Source organism: Aspergillus pseudoviridinutans (genome assembly GCF_018340605.1).
Source record: "Aspergillus pseudoviridinutans IFM 55266 DNA, scaffold_7, whole genome shotgun sequence".
Lineage (NCBI taxonomy): Eukaryota > Fungi > Ascomycota > Eurotiomycetes > Eurotiales > Aspergillaceae > Aspergillus > Aspergillus pseudoviridinutans.
Window position 1 is genome coordinate 1,418,934 of NW_025091287.1, and position 17,718 is coordinate 1,436,651.

General features: G+C 49.7%; 7 protein-coding genes and 1 non-coding gene across 8 annotated transcripts; 2 read left to right on the forward strand and 6 right to left on the reverse strand.

The window, feature by feature from the left end:
* The first annotated feature begins 126 nt into the window (after positions 1-126).
* On the forward strand, positions 127-197 carry Asppvi_009802. The gene has a single exon. It is a non-coding gene; the product is annotated as a tRNA-Gly (tRNA).
* A 187-nt stretch (positions 198-384) lies between these two features.
* Positions 385-1,179, reverse strand: Asppvi_009803 (uncharacterized protein; the record flags this gene model as incomplete). Its single annotated transcript, XM_043305650.1, has 2 exons — positions 385-811; positions 872-1,179. The coding sequence occupies 2 exons, from the start codon at positions 1,177-1,179 to the stop codon at positions 385-387; spliced, it is 735 nt and encodes a 244-aa protein (XP_043161585.1).
* Positions 1,180-2,413: 1,234 nt separating this feature from the next.
* Asppvi_009804 (cytochrome P450) lies at positions 2,414-4,115 on the forward strand (the record flags this gene model as incomplete). Its single annotated transcript, XM_043305651.1, has 5 exons — positions 2,414-2,612; positions 2,661-3,520; positions 3,566-3,676; positions 3,729-3,853; positions 3,941-4,115. 5 exons carry the CDS (start codon positions 2,414-2,416, stop codon positions 4,113-4,115), a joined length of 1,470 nt encoding a protein of 489 aa, XP_043161586.1.
* A 2,314-nt stretch (positions 4,116-6,429) lies between these two features.
* Asppvi_009805 (uncharacterized protein) lies at positions 6,430-11,320 on the reverse strand (the record flags this gene model as incomplete). The annotated part of the gene is made up of 5 exons (XM_043305652.1): positions 6,430-8,463; positions 8,529-10,097; positions 10,147-10,435; positions 10,522-10,649; positions 10,808-11,320. The coding sequence occupies 5 exons, from the start codon at positions 11,318-11,320 to the stop codon at positions 6,430-6,432; spliced, it is 4,533 nt and encodes a 1,510-aa protein (XP_043161587.1).
* A 794-nt stretch (positions 11,321-12,114) lies between these two features.
* On the reverse strand, positions 12,115-13,030 carry Asppvi_009806 (uncharacterized protein; the record flags this gene model as incomplete). Its single annotated transcript, XM_043305653.1, has 5 exons — positions 12,115-12,238; positions 12,292-12,364; positions 12,415-12,508; positions 12,560-12,807; positions 12,862-13,030. 5 exons carry the CDS (start codon positions 13,028-13,030, stop codon positions 12,115-12,117), a joined length of 708 nt encoding a protein of 235 aa, XP_043161588.1.
* A 968-nt stretch (positions 13,031-13,998) lies between these two features.
* Positions 13,999-14,253, reverse strand: Asppvi_009807 (uncharacterized protein; the record flags this gene model as incomplete). The annotated part of the gene is made up of 1 exon (XM_043305654.1): positions 13,999-14,253. The coding sequence occupies one exon, from the start codon at positions 14,251-14,253 to the stop codon at positions 13,999-14,001; it is 255 nt and encodes an 84-aa protein (XP_043161589.1).
* An 88-nt stretch (positions 14,254-14,341) lies between these two features.
* Asppvi_009808 (trihydroxytoluene oxygenase) lies at positions 14,342-15,578 on the reverse strand (the record flags this gene model as incomplete). Its single annotated transcript, XM_043305655.1, has 4 exons — positions 14,342-14,821; positions 14,867-15,098; positions 15,149-15,296; positions 15,347-15,578. The coding sequence occupies 4 exons, from the start codon at positions 15,576-15,578 to the stop codon at positions 14,342-14,344; spliced, it is 1,092 nt and encodes a 363-aa protein (XP_043161590.1).
* A 486-nt stretch (positions 15,579-16,064) lies between these two features.
* On the reverse strand, positions 16,065-17,675 carry Asppvi_009809 (putative MFS transporter; the record flags this gene model as incomplete). The annotated part of the gene is made up of 4 exons (XM_043305656.1): positions 16,065-16,541; positions 16,591-17,014; positions 17,062-17,194; positions 17,240-17,675. The coding sequence occupies 4 exons, from the start codon at positions 17,673-17,675 to the stop codon at positions 16,065-16,067; spliced, it is 1,470 nt and encodes a 489-aa protein (XP_043161591.1).
* Positions 17,676-17,718: the final 43 nt, after the last annotated feature.

Genomic DNA, 17,718 nt, shown 5'->3' on the forward strand with positions numbered 1-17,718 from the left:
ATCCTTGTAATAAATCATTAATTACCTCAGTCGACAACGAATAAACCGATGCCGTTGTTTTACTTCCTGATACGGAGTACAGACCTGAGTTATGTGGTTCAATAAGAAAATATTCGCCAAGCAACAGCATCATTGGTCTAGTGGTAGAATTCGTCGTTGCCATCGACGAGGCCCGTGTTCGATTCACGGATGATGCATTGATATCTTTTTCCCCTTTCTTTTTTTCTCCATCCATGTATGTCATCTTTAGTCATTGAAAAATTGAAGGTCATTTTCTGGCGGTGAATAATCACAGCAGGCCAACCGCGTGGTACAGGCATTCTTGACAAACATACTCTGATATGTCCATAATAATCGCAAAAGAGTATACACAGAAGAAACAACTCAGTCCTTGGCGACTGCACTGAGAATGACCCAGCCACTTGGTGCTGTCTTTCTGATACTGGTATCATTCTTCAAAAAGCAGCGATGAGTGCGGTTGGTGGATGAAGGTGCTGTTTCATCCCAGCTCACTCCCTTGCATTCGGCTCCCTTGATCATGATATTATAACTCACACAGCGCTGGATGCACTGTTCAAGGGAATTGGTCTTGAAGTTTACGAGATTGTTGTCGGATATGGTGACGCTCGCACAACCATCCGTGTCAGAGCAAAGATCCGTGTGGCATAACTGGATATAGTCCTTTTGCTGGACGGTGATTGTCGTCCCATTCATCGCCGGGCAGCTTGTGACGCTGGAGGTCGCCGAAGACGAAGTCGAAGTCGAAGTCGAAGTAGAGGCGGCTGTTGCGGTCGAGGTAGGGTTCGAGGTACTGTTCCATTGAATACCCAGATCAGCATTGTTCAATCATTCATATTCATTCTCTACCTACCCAAAGTCCTTTGTCGCAAAAGACGCGCCTACCCCCACCGCTACAGCAATGACAACCACAGCAACCACCACTGCAACCCAGAAATACCGCCGCCGGAACCCGCATATTGTTCGCGGAGCATCTTTCACATTTTTGACTTCTTGGCCTTGACCAACCTCTGTTTCGACTGGTATCGGTGCCTCGGATCCATCTCCAGCGTAATAGAGGGGTGCATCTCTCTCATATTTCGGAATCAGGCCATCGGGCATCACCACTTCAAGACCAGGCTGTTCGGGAGAACTGGGTTCCTTGGTCTGCTTGTTCTCCATCACGGGCAGCACGGCTTTGTGTAATCAGGACATTTGGTTCGAGGAAAGTAAATGTCAGCCGCATGGGCTCCGGTGGAGCTTAAAAGGCTCTTGGGTCGATGGCCAAGAAATGTGTGCATGGGATGAGCCTCTCAGGCTGATTAGACGAATCTAGTGAGCCAATGGTTTGTTTTATGTTGGTCCGCTATGCGGCTAGTCTCTGACTATCCTTAGACAAGGCTGGATGACAGATATTCTACTCTGATAAAACAGCTAAGAGGGCAGCGGTATTGCAAGTATCTACGCCTTGAAGATACAGGTCGGAGTAATGAACCTGATTCATGTTTCTGTACTCCCTTATATAGGTACAAATAACTTTGAGTGTGAGAAAAGGCAAGGGAAACATCAATCCAGAGTCAAGAGTCAAGACAGATCACTACACATTGAGTTTATACTAACAGTTAGGGCCGACTACCGACCATTTATAAGCCGATCCGAATAGCACAGGGTTCCATACTATCAGTGGCTGTGTAGATTATGTAGATCATCTCTAGAAAGAGAATCAGGGATGTCTCCACAGTCATGTCAACTTGCCGTCTCTAAGGGGAAGCTGACTCGTGTAAGCTGTTCAGTTCTAAACTGCTAGAATAATGTTTATATTCAGTGAGGAACGATGAGCACTCCAGGGATCCAAGGACAACCTCTGAGCAAGCTAGGAATGGCTGCTCTATTCAAGATGGTTTCTGTTCTTCTCAATATATTTACAGGACCTTAGGGGGCAGACAAGCCAGACTAAGAAAGACAAAGCCTACTTTAGGCATTTCTCACCACTTAGGCTCTACTAGCCAGTCATTACTCTGCAGCATAAGCATATCAATGATTCAGTATTTTTCGTCAAGCATGGTGCATGTGGAGGCCCGCCAGTTTTTCCTATAAGCATTGTGGGGCAGCCGATGCAATTGTCTCAGATTGGTCTAATTGGTTGAAGGTTACAGGTTGCAGCATCTGAGTGTCTCGATTTTCAAGAGTCAAGTCAGTTTCGCTACTTTAGCTGCAGGAAGCTAGTTCCTAGCGAAGCAGACTAGACCTGTCAACGTGTCACAGAGCTGATTACCACCATCCCGTTTCACATGAGAATTCCTTAAGACACGGAAATAGCCCCTCTTTTGCCAACAATTCCTACCGGTGGAAATCTGGGAGCCTGGTGTCGAAAAAACACTCGTTAATGGTATCCTAGGGCAAAGGCAGGATCACAATGGCTGTCCTTGCGGTAATCGTGGTAGGGCTGGTCATCTACTGGGCCATCCAGAGCATTTACCGACTCTATTTCCACCCGCTGAGCCATATTCCCGGACCAAAACTGGCTGCGATCACCCATGGCTACGAATTCTACCACAACATCATCAGGGGTGGTCTCTTCATCTGGGAACTCGAACGATTGCACCAAGTATACGGTGGGTATGTCTTGATTAGACACGAGCTCAGACAGCTAACCGTCTCAGGACCGATCATTCGCATAAACCCGCGGGAGGTCCACATCAAGGACCCCGACTACTACGATGAGATCTACGCCTCCAGCCTTCGCAAGCGCGAGAAGGACCCCGTGCTAGTCAAACAGTTCGATCTCGGAGGCTCCAGCTTCTCCAGCATCGACCCAGAGTCTCACCGGCAGCGGCGCGCACCCGTCGAGAAATACTTTTCGAAGCGGGCCATCGAAAAAATGGAGGCGCTAATCCATGAAAGCCTCGACAGACTCGTCTACCACTTCAAGGAAGCCCATGCCTCGCATCAGGTGGTCAGTCTGGACGCGGGATTCGCAGCCTTGACCTCCGATGTTATCCACAAGTACGTGTACGGGTTCAACCCGGCTAACGTCGACAAGGAGGGGTTCAACGCCAAGGTCAGAGACGGAATCAACGGGCTCTTCCAGCAAGCGCACCTCCTGTACTTTTTCCCCATCCTGCAAACCATCATGAACTTGACGCCGCTGGAGGTTTTGCGCAAGTACAACCCCCCCGCGTTTGCTCTCGCCAGTCAGAAGAAGGATTTGTACAATCGGGCCGCGGCCGCGCTGGGAAATATGCCTTCGCGTTCCAAGGACAGTGATAGCGGGACTGTGATTGATGCTCTTGCGGCGCCGACGATGCCGGCACACATGCGCAAGCCGGAACGGCTGATGAACGAAGGATTTTCCCTGGTGATTGGTGGCACAGAGACAACGGCTCGTTCGCTTGCGCTCGGCGTGTGGCATGCGTATAGCAGGGAAGATATTCGGAACAAGCTCAGGGAGGAATTGAAGCAGGCGATGCCTACCGCAGATTCGAGACCGACCTGGAACCAACTTGAACAGTTACCTTATTTGGTGAGAATATAGAACGAGGGGGCGCTACATTACTAACCCTGGCAGTCCGGCGTGATTGCTGAATCCCTGCGTCTCTCTACTGGTATCGCGAGCCGGTCTGCAAGAGTCGCGCCTACAGAGGCGTTGGTATACAAGGGCTACACTATACCACCTGGGGTCAGTACAATAAGCCACAAACTCTAGGAGCAAGATTAACCGAGACGTATAGACCCCCGTCAGCGAAACACACTACTTCATCCTCATGGACCCCGCAATCTTCCCCGACCCGCACGAATTCGACCCGGAAAGATGGATGCGTCCGCTGCAAAGGGACAACGGCTCGACCGGTACCTGGTGAATTTCTCCAAGGGAAGTCGGATGTGTGTTGGCTTGAAGTATGTGTAATTCTCTCGACCAGCTGTTCACCACTGACCTATGTAGTCTGGCGTATGCGGAGCTCTTCCTGGTTATCGCGACGTTGGTGCGCCGGTTTGATATGGAGTTGTATGAAACGCCCGAGAAGAATATTGAATTTGCTCGGGATTTTGGCACCCCGTATCCTGAGAAGGGGAACTTGAGCGTACGGGCGATTATTACGGGTGTCATCGAGGAGTGAGCATAGTCTGTGATCAAGGGCGAATCTGAGGTTGATTCGACAGTGTCATCTACTAGGGGATTCTTCCCTACGTTTAGAAGAAGAATGTTAGTATCCAAGCAAGGGAAATATGGGTAATACTAGGACGGTGTATTTGATGGAGAAAATTATGCACATATACAAGGACCAGGTAAGCCAGAAGATCTGGGTAGGTAATAGCACGGACAGTTTGGCCAATTGGCACGGTTAGAGCATAGAGAACGACATCGTCGAGATGAGTTATACAGGTTAGTTTGCCTTATTTATAGACTGCACATACTTCATGCTCATCAAGACCTCATGGCCATTCCCAACTCATATATAATCCTGTACCGTGTGCTCTACCCAGTCACAGAGCTTTAGCTCAAACCCTGCAAACCTATAGATATTCAGCTGATATACCTATAACACCACATAAACCTGTTCCGTATATTCATGGTGAGGAATTCAAAGTATTTGCAATGGGGATGATATACTAAAAATCTGAGCCAGTTACCATCCTGACAACGCTCCTTTCTGGGCCGCGGCATTCTCATACCAATCAAGATACTTCGCGTCTTACATCTGCTGTTTCCCCACCTCACTCTACCCCTACTCTGCCGCAAGAACTGAAAGCGAGAATCCGAATTGGAGAGTTATGGCCATTATTCGCAAAACGAGTGAATTGACATACTCCTACATTGACTTGAGGGACCATACACTGGATGGTGTTGAAAGCCTCTGTCCGCTCGACAATGGACAGCTACATGATGCCCCGAGGGGTACGTTGGGAGCGCTGGACAAACTCCCTTTGGAACTTCTTAACATAGTACTCGTACAACTTGGAATCCGGTCACTTACCGACTTTCGACGCGTCAATATACAAGCCAGACGGGTCATAGATTCAATTCCACAATACCAAAAGATCATCCAGCACGCACCTACTACCATCCAAGGAATCCTGAGCATCGAAACAGGAGATTGGATCTCATGTCAGAATCTCTACGCAAAACTATGTATGGCTGAGTGCGACGGCTGCGGTGATTTTGGCGGCTATTTATACCTGATAACGTGCCGTCGTGTTTGTTTTCTCTGCTTCACGGAGAAGACTGCTTATCTTCCACTGCTTCGAACGGATGCCATGCGGAAATTCGGACTCCGTCAAGAGCACCTTGCGAATTTGCCTCGAATGAAAAGTATTCCAGGCAGCTACTCACCACGGGAGACCAAATGCAGTACGCGACTCACACTCATTKATCATGACTCTGCGCGACAAGCTGGGATTCGCTTGCATGGGTCTGTCAGTGCAATGGAACATCATACAGCAGAATTGGCATTAAAAAAACTAGAGAAGTATCAGCATCGAGCCTCAGAACATGAAGCGCGGCAAAGTCAACGTACGCGCCGGCCCAAGTTAGAGGATGACTTTGATGGATTTTCGTCGAATCCCAAACGTTTCATGGGCATTGTTCGTGCACCGCTCATAGATACGMGCCTAGAAACTATTGAATGGGGGTCTCACTGTATCGCTTGCAAATCCCACCATTATGATAAGCCTCTTCATTGGCGCCGGATGTTTACAAGCGACAGTTTTAAGGATCATATCTCAAAATGTGGAGAGGTAATAAACGGACATCACAACAGACCTTGATAATGTTCAATGAAGACAATGACTGACACGAATAACGGAAACCCTCCACGCCAACCGTTTCGCCTCAGAAATAGCAATCAATGCTATCGCCCCTTCGACATTTCTATTCTGATCCTTTGTTCACCTGCGCATCTCATCCTTGCCGGGTTTCACTATAGGGCGTAACACACATGTGGAGGGACGGATCTAATGGTCCTTACCTCACTGGGGAGATTGGAACGATGGACTGGTAGCTCGAGAGAGGAAAATGGCCAACCGCTATTACTCGGACGGCGTTTGCAGGCGTCAGCAATACATGGCATGACGCGTTCGTCGACTACCTGGAGATGGTTGTCAGTAGAAAATTACGAACAGGCGTCTACGAGATTAGCTGACCATTATTCAACAATGTTGTCGTTGCAAAATTCGCCCGCTTCGATTGGGAGTACAGTACATGGAGAACGAAACTACACCGAAATATTTCCTTTTTGCGTACATCCACGCAGGCGCGTTTGCTTACTAGTGTCGGGCACTGTCTCTGGAACAACCATTTCATTCAGATAGCTAATTCTCTGAATGATCAAATCTCTCAACCTTGGTCGCCCCCGGATAGCCTTCATCCTTGTCTGGGCTCAGAGCAGAATCCGCTCTACTCAATTCCCAATGTTCATTTGCATGCATACGTTGTCACACTCTAATCACTGTGTCGTTATCAGGAGAGAATCCAAGTGTCACAATGCCATGGTTGTAAGTGCCCAGTATAACTATGTCCCCTTGAATGCAGACCTCATCGGGCCTGTAATCAATAGGTAGATAGAGAATCCTTTCTCCATTCCTCCTGATCCAGCCATTCCATTCAATGCAGTAGGCCACTGCTAGCTCAATGCGCTCATTCGAGAAGATAACGCTGCCGACAGAGCTGTAGTGACCGCTGAGCCGGTGAATTAGTCTGCCGGTAGCAACCTGGAAGAACATGATCTCGGCCCTATATCCAGCGGCCAGCACAGTACTGTCGGGGGAGAATCGCAGGCTGTCGGGGACGGCTCGCGGGTTCCCGGGCGGGCACTCGGCATCAAATGCTACCTCATTCTTCCAGGTAGAGAGATCCCAGATTCTTAGCTTTTGGTCATCGGTCGCACATGCCAGCTTCTGGTCATCTGGAGAGAACGCCATGCTCCGCACTTCGTCGGGATGCAGTAGCGTCTCTTTCAGCTTGCCTTGGTTAATATCCCAAATCTTTATCAAACTGTTGTTAAAGGAACCTTGTGTCGCTTCTATGCTAGCCGAGGCTACCATCCTGCCATCATGTGAGAAGGCGAGAATTTCAACCGCTTCTCGATCCGCTCTGAAACCCTTTCGCTGCTTGCCGTCAGCAGTAGACCACAGAGTGATCTCCCCATAATCATTTCCCGCGGCTAACATAGTACCATCGGGCGAGAATGCCATGGCTTTCAAGGGATAACCCTGGGGCTCGAGAAGCTGTTGTTGCATCTTGCCTGCTTCCACATCCCACACTTCCAGACTCCCGTTATTAAACCCCGCGGCTACCATGCTTGTTTCCAAGCAGATGGCCATACCCAAGACATGGCGCACAGCAGTCTGAGTGGACGTCCTTTTTTCCTGTTCCAGAGCTATATTCCATACCCTTGCTGTCCAATCCATCGAACCTGAGGCTACTCTGCGACCATCTGGAAAGAAAGCCACACCGTCAACAGCATCCGAATGACCTTGCAATATTTGCTCCGTTTCCCCCGATGCGACATCCCACACCCGGACTGTCGCGTCTTCGGACGAGGATAGAAGCTTAGTATCATCGGGAGCAAATGCAAGCTGAGTGATACGCCTGGCATGACGCGGACTCAGCTCCTTGTTTATCATGCCATTGCCTGTCAGATCCCATAGCACCACGCACCCGTCATAGTGCCCTACGGCGAGTTTCGAGCCATCTGACGAAAATTCTAGGGCAAGCGCAGAAAAGGCACGACATGAGCTTGACTGTTGGTACTGCACCGCTCTTTGGGTCGCTGCTGCTCCCGTATCGCGGAAACACACGATGCTCTCGTTGGTACTGGCTGCTATTTGGAAGCCGCTTCGAGAAATGGCCACGCAGCGCACATCTGCGCCAAGCTCGAGTATGTCCTCCGTTTCCCCTGTGTCCAGATTCTCCACACGTATATTCGGCCCATCAGCTGTGCAGGCTAGTGCCGGGCTGCCGAAAGAAAAAGCCGCACTTTCAATCCTCGAAGAATGGCCAAAGGCCCGCAACATCTGTCCGGTACTGGTATCCCACAGCCTCACGGCGCCGTTAGAGCATGCCTCAGCGAGTTTACTCCCGTCGTCCACAAACGCGAGATTTACGACATCGTCACCATGGCCATTGTCCATGATTAGTTGGCCCGTGGCCGTGTTCCATAGGAAACTGCCTCGACCGGCACACGCCACAGCTAGGAGACTGCCGCTGGGGGAGACGGCCACTCGTCCCACCCAAAGCGGGTGTTGCAGCGTTTGCTCAAGTGGACTCCAGTTGCCTTCCACTCGAGGCAGCCTCTCAAACCACGCAGGAATATCCCGCTGGAAGATCTCTCTCAGGACGCTTCGTCGTGGCGTAAAGACGAGGCCGCAGTAGATTTGGAGCGGCGCCGCCTCTATGCTGGATCGCATGCATAGCACAAATCGCTTAGTGTCGTAAATAAAGGCGCGCAGGGAGGGGTTGGCGACGGCCTGCTTTTGTAAGTTATATTCTTTCTGCCCTATTTATTAATTTCCCGTTTTCTGGATAGCCATACCTTAACAAGGTCTTCTAGTAAGTTAATAGTAGCGATTCCCTCAAAGATCTTCCGTATCAGGCTGAGAGTCTCTAACCAATGCAGAAGATGCGTCGCCAGAAAGGCATACACGCGTTCATCCTTCTTGAGGTCAACGTCTGCATTGGCAAGATGGGTGACCCAGAAGCGGCAGGTATACTGGAGCGCGTAGGGGATATATTTCTCTACTATCTGGCTGTCCATCTCCGATATCAGTGTCCCAGGCCGGCGCAGGTGGCACATATCTTTGGTTAAATGTTGGGACATGAGCTCAAGACAGCGGTCTAAAAGATAGCTGTGTGCGCTTTGCTCCTCGATACAAATCTGGGGGTCAGGACATCTGGTACGGTCTAGCAGAAAGTCATGAAAAGAGAGGTGAAACAAGGCAACAGGGGATGTGTCTTCATCAGGGACAGCGAGTACTGACCGCAGCAGGTCCAAAATGATACGCACCTGGCGTAGTGGAATGTTAAGTAGGACGGACAAATCTTTTGGACACAGCCTCTCCTCCAAGAGGATAATCGACCCGACTATACGGCGGAATAGTGGAACGAGGTATTTGCTGTCAGGACTCTCACTGATTGCTTGACGTAGGGCTAGATGATACACTTCGTCTAGGTCCGCAGTAGGCGAATCGTCGGTAGCTTGAGCATCGAGTAAAGTAGCGAGCCTCTCCTCCGGGAAGTTGCTATCCAGAAACCGGCACGCCGTCGCGGCATAAATAAACAGGCGACCGGCCCTTTGCACCAAGATTTGGATCTGCTTCTCCCCTGGCCACCCGCTTTCCAAGCCATTCGCATCAGCAACAACGGCAAGCTGGCTTTTGAGGAAGATGGAAATGTCCCGTGTGGTCTGTGAAGTCTGTTCGTCGGAGTCGAGCTGCGAAACGTGGTAGAGATCCCTTGGCATTTTGCGAAAACTTTCAGCTATGGTCTTTTCCGGCCGACTGGTAATGAGAACTCGTAGCCGAATCATCTTGAGTCTTTTAGCCTGAGCAAAGAGCTCGGGAATGGCCTGCTGGCGATGGTCCCGACACTCATCCAATGCATCGATAGCAAAAACGGCATGTAATGGCAAGAGCAAGGTTTTGTCCAGCTCCAATAGAGGTTCCAGGATGAGTCGCTCCCATTGGTTTCGGGGCGATTGCTCCCCGATAGACTTATCCTGGTCTATCGCCTTGCTCATGTAAGATCGAAGCTCGGGCAGTGAGTCCGCCAGCTGTGAAGCGAGGGTGGTGAAAAGCGCTGTAGTTTGATTTCGTAGTTCCCCTGTGCGCGAGAAGAAAAAGCTTGCACCCATTAACCCCTGCCGATGGAATCTCTCTGCGGCCGTTCTAATGACAGTGGACTTCCCGGTACCTGCCATGCCACTGAGCCAGAAGATACACCTCCCCTCATCGCCCCTGCCCCACTGCACAATCTCATCAAGAATCTCCACCCGAGTCTTTTCGTGACACATGGTGGGCGAAAGCCGGGCAGTTGGATCCAAGGCATTGAAACCCGCGTACTTTGCGCAGGGAAGTTTTGCGATATTCAATCCCTGAGAGATATCCTGCAAGGCCAATGTCAGCCATGGCAAAGTCGCGAAGCGGTCAACTTACCCCCAGCATGCGGATCATGTTATCGGCTTTTTCCTGTAGCTTGGATACCTCCGCATCAACGTGTCCTAAGAGACTCTGCCCAAGGGCCTGTAAGTCCTCGTCGATGTTCTGCTTGGCCTTGAGCATATCATCAAGCATCTGCTTCCAGTCATCCACATTTGCGACATCCCGCCAGAATCGCAAAAAGGCAGCCCGGGAATAGTGGCAAGTAACCAGCATCTGGCTTTTGATAATTTGCACATAGAGGCGCACAGACTTGGTTCTTAAACGAGTGCGAATATCGCCGTTCCTTTGAAAACCGAGATTAGTTATGCATTGAACTACCTAGCTGTTAGGCAGAGAGCACGTTGTCTGCGCAATAGGAACCCTCCATACCTTTTGACACTGTCCAATGACGGAAGATTGAGCGTCTCTTCGATCACCCGACATCGAACCATGAGGTCCGACACATAAGCAATCAGCTCCGTGGCACTGTCCGTTTGAGTGACGGGGTTTGTCAGCAACTAGAACCTGACGTTAGCCTCTCGCCATCATGGATTCGGCCGTATTGTAGGAAATTTACGGGAAGTATGAGGACAATGCCAGCCCATGCAATCGCGGCGTGGGGCTCCGCATTGAGAACGGAACCTATAAAATCTTTTGCAGMGACAATTGTGCGAACGATTCGGTGTATCTGGTCTCTGATGACGATCTCCTTGCCCTTAATGATGACCTTTAGATGCCCTTGTTGAACCGCGTTTAGCTTGCGTTGTGCTAGCTTCCGGATTTCCTCTTGTCTCTCGCGTGAACTTATGGACAGCTCTGCCGTTGGTTCATCTGCAGTCGTAGATTGAGAATGCGGATCAAGGAGGAGATATCTCTCATAAGCAGCCAAAAGGTCAGCATTCTCCTCCTCTACTAATTTATATGCTTCGTCCCAGAGCCCCGTGAGAGTGGCACTGCCGATCGTATCTTGTCCTTTTGCGGCCTTGACTTCCTTTGCATCTGGATCAGGATCCGGATCTCCGGGGCTGGACGTCTCTGCAGCAGCTTCGGAGACCAGCAGTGTCTTAGATTCACCTTCCGGTTCCAGAATTGTGGCCTTATTCCTGATCACATTCCCCGATGAATGCTGGTCCACCTTTCCTGTAGGCGCGAGAAGGGAAGCCAGGATCCGCCTAGCGCGATTGGGCATTTTTGCTCCTCAAACCTTGAATTCAAACACTCTGGAATCAGTCTATGAAGCAAGGAGCTTGCTGGATGGAATGTGGTGAGCTGACATATCGCGCTAGAGGCGGGGTAGCTGGATTGGCGCCTGACATCTTTGCAGCAGCCACATCTTGTTATACAGGGAAACGCGTGGTATAAGATTGCCGTCTCCATGTCTCGATATCAATATGGTTAACGGGGATATTGGACCCGCTGTAGTGGATGGATGTCTTGTATGAGCTTGGGAATAGCCTTGTATGCTATAAGGGGAAAGCGCCGGAGTGGCCAAGAATACCTTAGTCCGTGGAGAAAAGGAACTTTGTATACAGTAAGGAAAGAGTGGGCTTGAGATATATGGACTTGGGGCTAGAACGGACTAGATTTCTATGAATGTTTTTTGTTCCGAACTTCTCCTCACGCATCGTGGATTACATCAAATCATAAATCTTATGGTCCCTATCCTAGCTTCTCTAGCACCTTATGCTTAGCTTCAGGACTGCCTATATCACAATATTGGGGCTGTCCCGGAATATTCCTACCTGTAGTATAGTTAAGCCCCATCTAGCCTTTTCGTTGTTACAAGTACTAGAGTATGTTAGGTTTAACTCTAAATTATGCCTCTTAGTAGTGCAGCGGGTGATCACCAGTCCATGACTCCTTGCCGAGTCTTAACATCTKGAAGCTTTAGGTCCCTTTTCGTACGGTACTAAATAGCAATTTATCAATGGCAATCTATAGTGGTATCATACAAGTCGTAACATCATCCAAAATACAATGATACTATACAGCCGTAGTTTTGCCCTCTGTTTCCTGGATCGCTGGAACACTCTCCGTCTCGCGTCCATAGTTCGATTTCGGGCCCACCTCGTCGTCATGTTTATGGGACATGAGCAGAATCGCAGTACTATCCTGCGTCAGCAATCTCCTCTGCAGCCTAACCCGAAGGACATGACATACCTCGCAACAGTCGCAACCCAACCAGGCCACGCAAAGACAACTGATGTAATAGCTTTGGGGTTTGTCCGGTATTCTCCATGATGTTAGCCAGCGTCATGAAATCAGCAGCAGGCGGATACATACGCAGAGCAGGCTTTTTGGCTGCTTCCGCCCAGTATTTCTTGGCGGATGCGGCGTCGGTCCCGGTGATACGGGCGCTATGTGTGGCGGTGATGATCTAGTCTCATGAGCAGGCTGCACTGCAATAATCAGAACATCAAGGCCATACAGTCATAGTCAGAGCTGAACCAAGCATCATCACCGACACCACCACCGCAGATATCTTCCATGCCAACCGAACGGATTTACTCTCTTGTCTTTCCGGCCAGAACAGATCGAAGAAAAACGCGGCGCCGAAGATTGTTGCAACAGAGACTCCGACGAAGATGTTATACGAGGCAGCGCCGATGAAATCGTTGTTGTGGACTTTGGTTTCCGGGTGCTGTTTCTGGATGTCGTCTTGTTGGTCGAGATAATCTAGACACAAGCGGCATTAGATTGGTAATCCCGGTAGACAATAGAGTAAAGTACCTGATAAAGCGGCCGTTCCGACCGACTCAGAAATGACGCAGAATATCATGGCCATCTGGTAGACAATCATCTTTGTGCGACGCAGGTGGTACGCGCGGTTGAACATTTTTGCTCCTTTGAATTTGTTCCATTGTATCTCGCGGAGGTCGAGACCCCATATGACAGCCATTGAATAAAGTGGATTTTCAGGGCAGTATATTATCTCAAAGAAGGATTCTGCTCAGAAATCGAGGCGAGGTATTAGACAAAGGTAAGTAAGTAGATAGGGAGACAAGGGGTGGAGGGTTGACACTATGTCAGCTCAGATCTCCAGAGAGAATGACTGACTAATATAAGTTGAGCCATACCGAACGAATTAATAATGTTACACAAAGCCCGAAACTTGTTTCTTTTCTGGTAATACCTGACGATTTTGATGATGGCGGTGGTGCTGGTATTGGTAATGCTTGTGATAGAGGGTGTGACGTCACGAACAAACAAAACGTCATCAGTGCAGATCTTCAATGATCTGCCCAATACGCTCACGATCACAATTCTACTACTCCGTAACAGCATCATTATCTTTTTACCTTGTATCACTCTAATAATAAGTAGATTCTTATATCGACTAGCTAAATCTTTGTCCAAGTCAAAGAAAGTACTGAACACATTATTACCCTACTATCTCCACTGCGCTAGGAACGATCGTCGAGACATGTTTCAAGTCGGGGGGTTCTATGGTTGACAGGAAGCTAAACCAAGACCAAAACAAGATCGCTCCTGTCATATGCTATTATTATCAATCTATAAGCATTTATCAAGTTGTCCAAGAGCATTCCTCTAGCCAAGAACATCTTGGCTCTACGTGGAGACGAACATCATAAAAGAAACACCAGAGCTAGATAATACAAGCTGATATTATACTATGAATTATGAAACCTATCCAGAATCACATAATAGTATACTGGACACTCTACAATAAATATGTATAGCACTCTAGCTGCCAGCAACTAATGTAGTATTATATTAGAACATCACAATTCTTTGCTAAGGCTTCTTCAGTCTAGACTGAATTGAGAGTACATATCTTCATGATAAGCCTTCCAACAGAAAGCTCTTTGACAAAGCTGTATCCTCTCTCTCCTATTATCCATACGCTTAGTTGTTCTGGGTGTCGTCGTCGATGATCTTGATTGTTTCCCGCAGGCATACCGCGCATTTCTTGCGAGACTCGACGAAAGGCGCGCTTATACGTCGCTTCCTCCTAAAAGACAGAGGATACGGATGCATCTGAGACTCCTTGATGAGGTAGAAGAGTATATTGCGCTGCGGTGGATGTAAGAAGAGAAGGATAAGAATGCGGATGAAGAGCTGTTGGATGCTGCGAAGTGAGTTCTTGCGGTAGTACGCCATTTGAGGAATTCTGCACGAAAGGAAGCAATAGACAGCCTATTCGCTGCTAAACTAGTACATCAATGCCTGAAAAATGAGCAAGACAGTCTTAGTCCAAAAACCACTTGGGCACCTCAGGCCCCCAAACAGCCAACGATTCATCACCCGCAGGCCCATACCCGATCGGCGTCTCCTCATTCACCAGGTCCCCATCTGCATAATGCTCAATCATATACCCGGTGGTATCCCACCAGTAATCAAACAGCTGCGAGCCGAGAATGTGTCGTCCCACGCCCCAAACAGGCTCATACCCCTTCTTCGCCAGCCACTGGTGTMCCAGGTTCTGCGTGTCAAAGTCATGTACTTCAAATGAGCAATGATGCACGTGCGAGGTGGGATTCGTGCTCATGAAGAAATTGTGGTGGTCGACATAGCCCGCGCCGCGATCGATGTGCGCAAAGAGAGCAACATTCTTCTTCTTCCCTTCTTTTTCAACGTAGAGGAAGTCGCTCGGCAAAAGGTTGAAGGTTGTCGTGTAAAAGGTGACCATTTCCTGGAAGTTTTGGACGCACAGGCCGAAGTGACCCAGCTGTATCTGTCAGGTACTGTATAAAGACGGCCTGGGGAGACATACCTTGTGGACGGCTGCAGGGCCGGGAACGAAGCGCTGGAAGTGACGGATGCGAGGTTTGTCTGACTCGTAGTTGACTACGAGCTTGGACGGATACTCACCTGGTGCTGCTGGTGACTGACCGTAGATGAGATTGATCGGAAAGCCTTCTGGATCTTTAACGGTGACCATGAAGCCTCCTCCGGGTGCGTCGTTCAATTCTTGGATAGCGCTACCTGTGGGCAGATTGGCCGCCCTAGATAGATTATCAGCCGCCTGAAGCCTCGCCATACAAATTGTAAATACCTTTCCAGATCTGGGTACGATTCCACCTCAAACGTCCCTCCGAGAAAGGCCTTTGGCCCTTTGCGAGCATAGTAAACGTAAGGATCTGTCCCGTAGCCTCGATACCATACTTCGTCATCTGTCTTTTTGACAACTTTCATACCAAAATCTATTCCCTTCAGTCAGGCCTTCCTGTTAGTTCCTAGGACGAACACTAACCTTGGAGGAAGACAGTAATCGAATCAAGATCAGGGTGTTGATAGCGCATATGCGCCAACTTCACCAGCTTGATCTGATTCTCTGGCTTGATGCCACATCGTTCCTTCCACTTTGCCAGAGATTCTTGTTCTTCACCGATAGCGACCACGTCTGGGACAGAGGCGCCTTGACATGGTCGGATCTCTGTTTGCGATGGTTTGGACTGCTGAACTGTCGGTACCCTAGACTGCATGGCTGTCCGCAGTTCTAATCTACCATAATCATCTCGTCGTGGATGCCATATCTAAGATCAGGTTTGTCAACGAGCGAGAAACGATACCATATAAACATATCTTTGTCTCGGCTATCGGCCTTTGGCTGAATCCGGGGAGAACCTTCCCCGCATTTTGGATAGAGATGCTGGCAAATGAAATGCCGTGCCCCAATGGTACCACCATCGCTGTCCCACACACTAAGCGGGGATCATCCCACATTGATTTACGTGGACAATGGACGTAGCTGGAGTAGATAGGTGACAATCATCGGTTCCTAGGGGGATCTGAGAGCCTTGTGGTTGCGTGGGGCTCACATGCTGTTGTGGTTCAACTGGCGATCCATCCACATCGGTCGACATTCCCCGATTTGCTCAATGTGAGGAAAAAAGATGCGCTACGCTCTAATATCATAATGAAATTACAAAGGTTCTGTCGGCAGTTGATCCTTTTTATACCATCCGATGCTACACCAACCGAGGTACTCTAATCACCAAGGTCGCGCAACAAGCTATCAGGACGAGTCCAGTCGCCGTCATATATGGAAGACCAAGCCATATGCCGTGCAACGTCATACTGAACTTGAACGTGCCTGCCATCATCGGCCCCGCGATAATTGCACCAAGACTCTCCGTCAGGGCAATTGTCGTCCCCAAGAGGCCTATCTCGGCCTCATCCACCAACGCCGTAGCAACGCTGCGTAGAGCGGGGAAGAAACCCGCTCCCAGCGAGGAGATCGATAGACCTACAGCGAAGACCGTAGGGCTGGCAGCTAGTGCCATGAGGACGTGCCCCACCGCGATTGTGAGGATGCTGCCGAGGGAGATGCGCAGGTCTCGGCGTATAGGGGGGAGGAATCTATCTAGCGCTTTGGAGAGAGCGGGGAGGATGAGGAGTAGAGCGGCAAGATTCATGCTTCCTCTCAAGGAGACGAGGAAGCTCGCCTGTTTCAAGTCAGAAGAGACGAAAAACCGACGGAGAATGGGACTGTACCTTTGCCACGGACCATGAGAAGCGTTTTGAGACGTATTGTAGCATGATCAGGAGCGACTGGATAGCCACATTGGCCGTCAGAAGGGCGATGGAGATAAAAACAATGTTGCGTTCGCCGAAGATGAACCGGCTGTGATGCATGATTTGGTGCCTGGCGTGACTCCAGGCAACTTTAAGACGTTGACGGACCGTCCGTGGAGCGTCATCGTCCGCCTCGTCGTCTTCGCTGCCCGTCTCGCTCAATGTGCTCAATTTGGGCAGCGTTTCCGGCACACATATGGCGGCACACAGACCACATAGCATGAAAAGAAATCCCAGGAAATACGGAAGCCAGGGTGTCCAGGACATCAGCCAGGCACTCAGAGGGCTTGCGGCAATCTCAGATACCTGTCCCGACGCATAAATGATAAAGAAGATATTCGCCCTGCAACCGTTAAATCTAGTATATCCGGGTCCGATTGATTGACATACCGTTTCTCCACCGGAAACACATCGGTGATCATCGTGAAAATCATAGACCTGGCAATCGGGGTACCACCACCGCAGATCTGGAATAACGACATGAACCACACTGTCCGCAGGGGAAGAAACGTGCTGTACCATGCTGTACGCTATCAGCAGGGAAACAAACTATGATCAGCTCACTTACCTATTATCCGCACCATCACCTCTTCCACAATCAAGCCAAGCAAACTCAACCTCAGCACCATCCTCCTTCCCGCTTGATCGGCCATCAGACCAAAGGGAAGCGCTAGAAAAATCCCCGGCAGCGTATCGAGCGTCTCCTTCCAGCCATTGACAAGCGCAAGCTCACCCTGCACATCGGGGGCCTTGCATCTGGCATCAATCTGCTCCTGGGTGGTAAGAAGTGCGATTTCCGGGTGCAGTTTCCGGCAGATGATTGACTCGAATATTTGGATCTGCGGGGCCATCGCCAGATAAAAGCCAAAGTTTATTGCGCAGATGCCCAAGCTTACGACGATGAGGATCCATCGTGCGTGGGTGGAGCGGCGGGACTCTGATGCGTGGTCATGGCCTAGCAAGGGGGTTTCCTCGCATTCATCGTCCCTGGTCTCGTACAACATTTTGTTGATGATATGGTTGAGATCATGGAGGAAGAAGATCCAG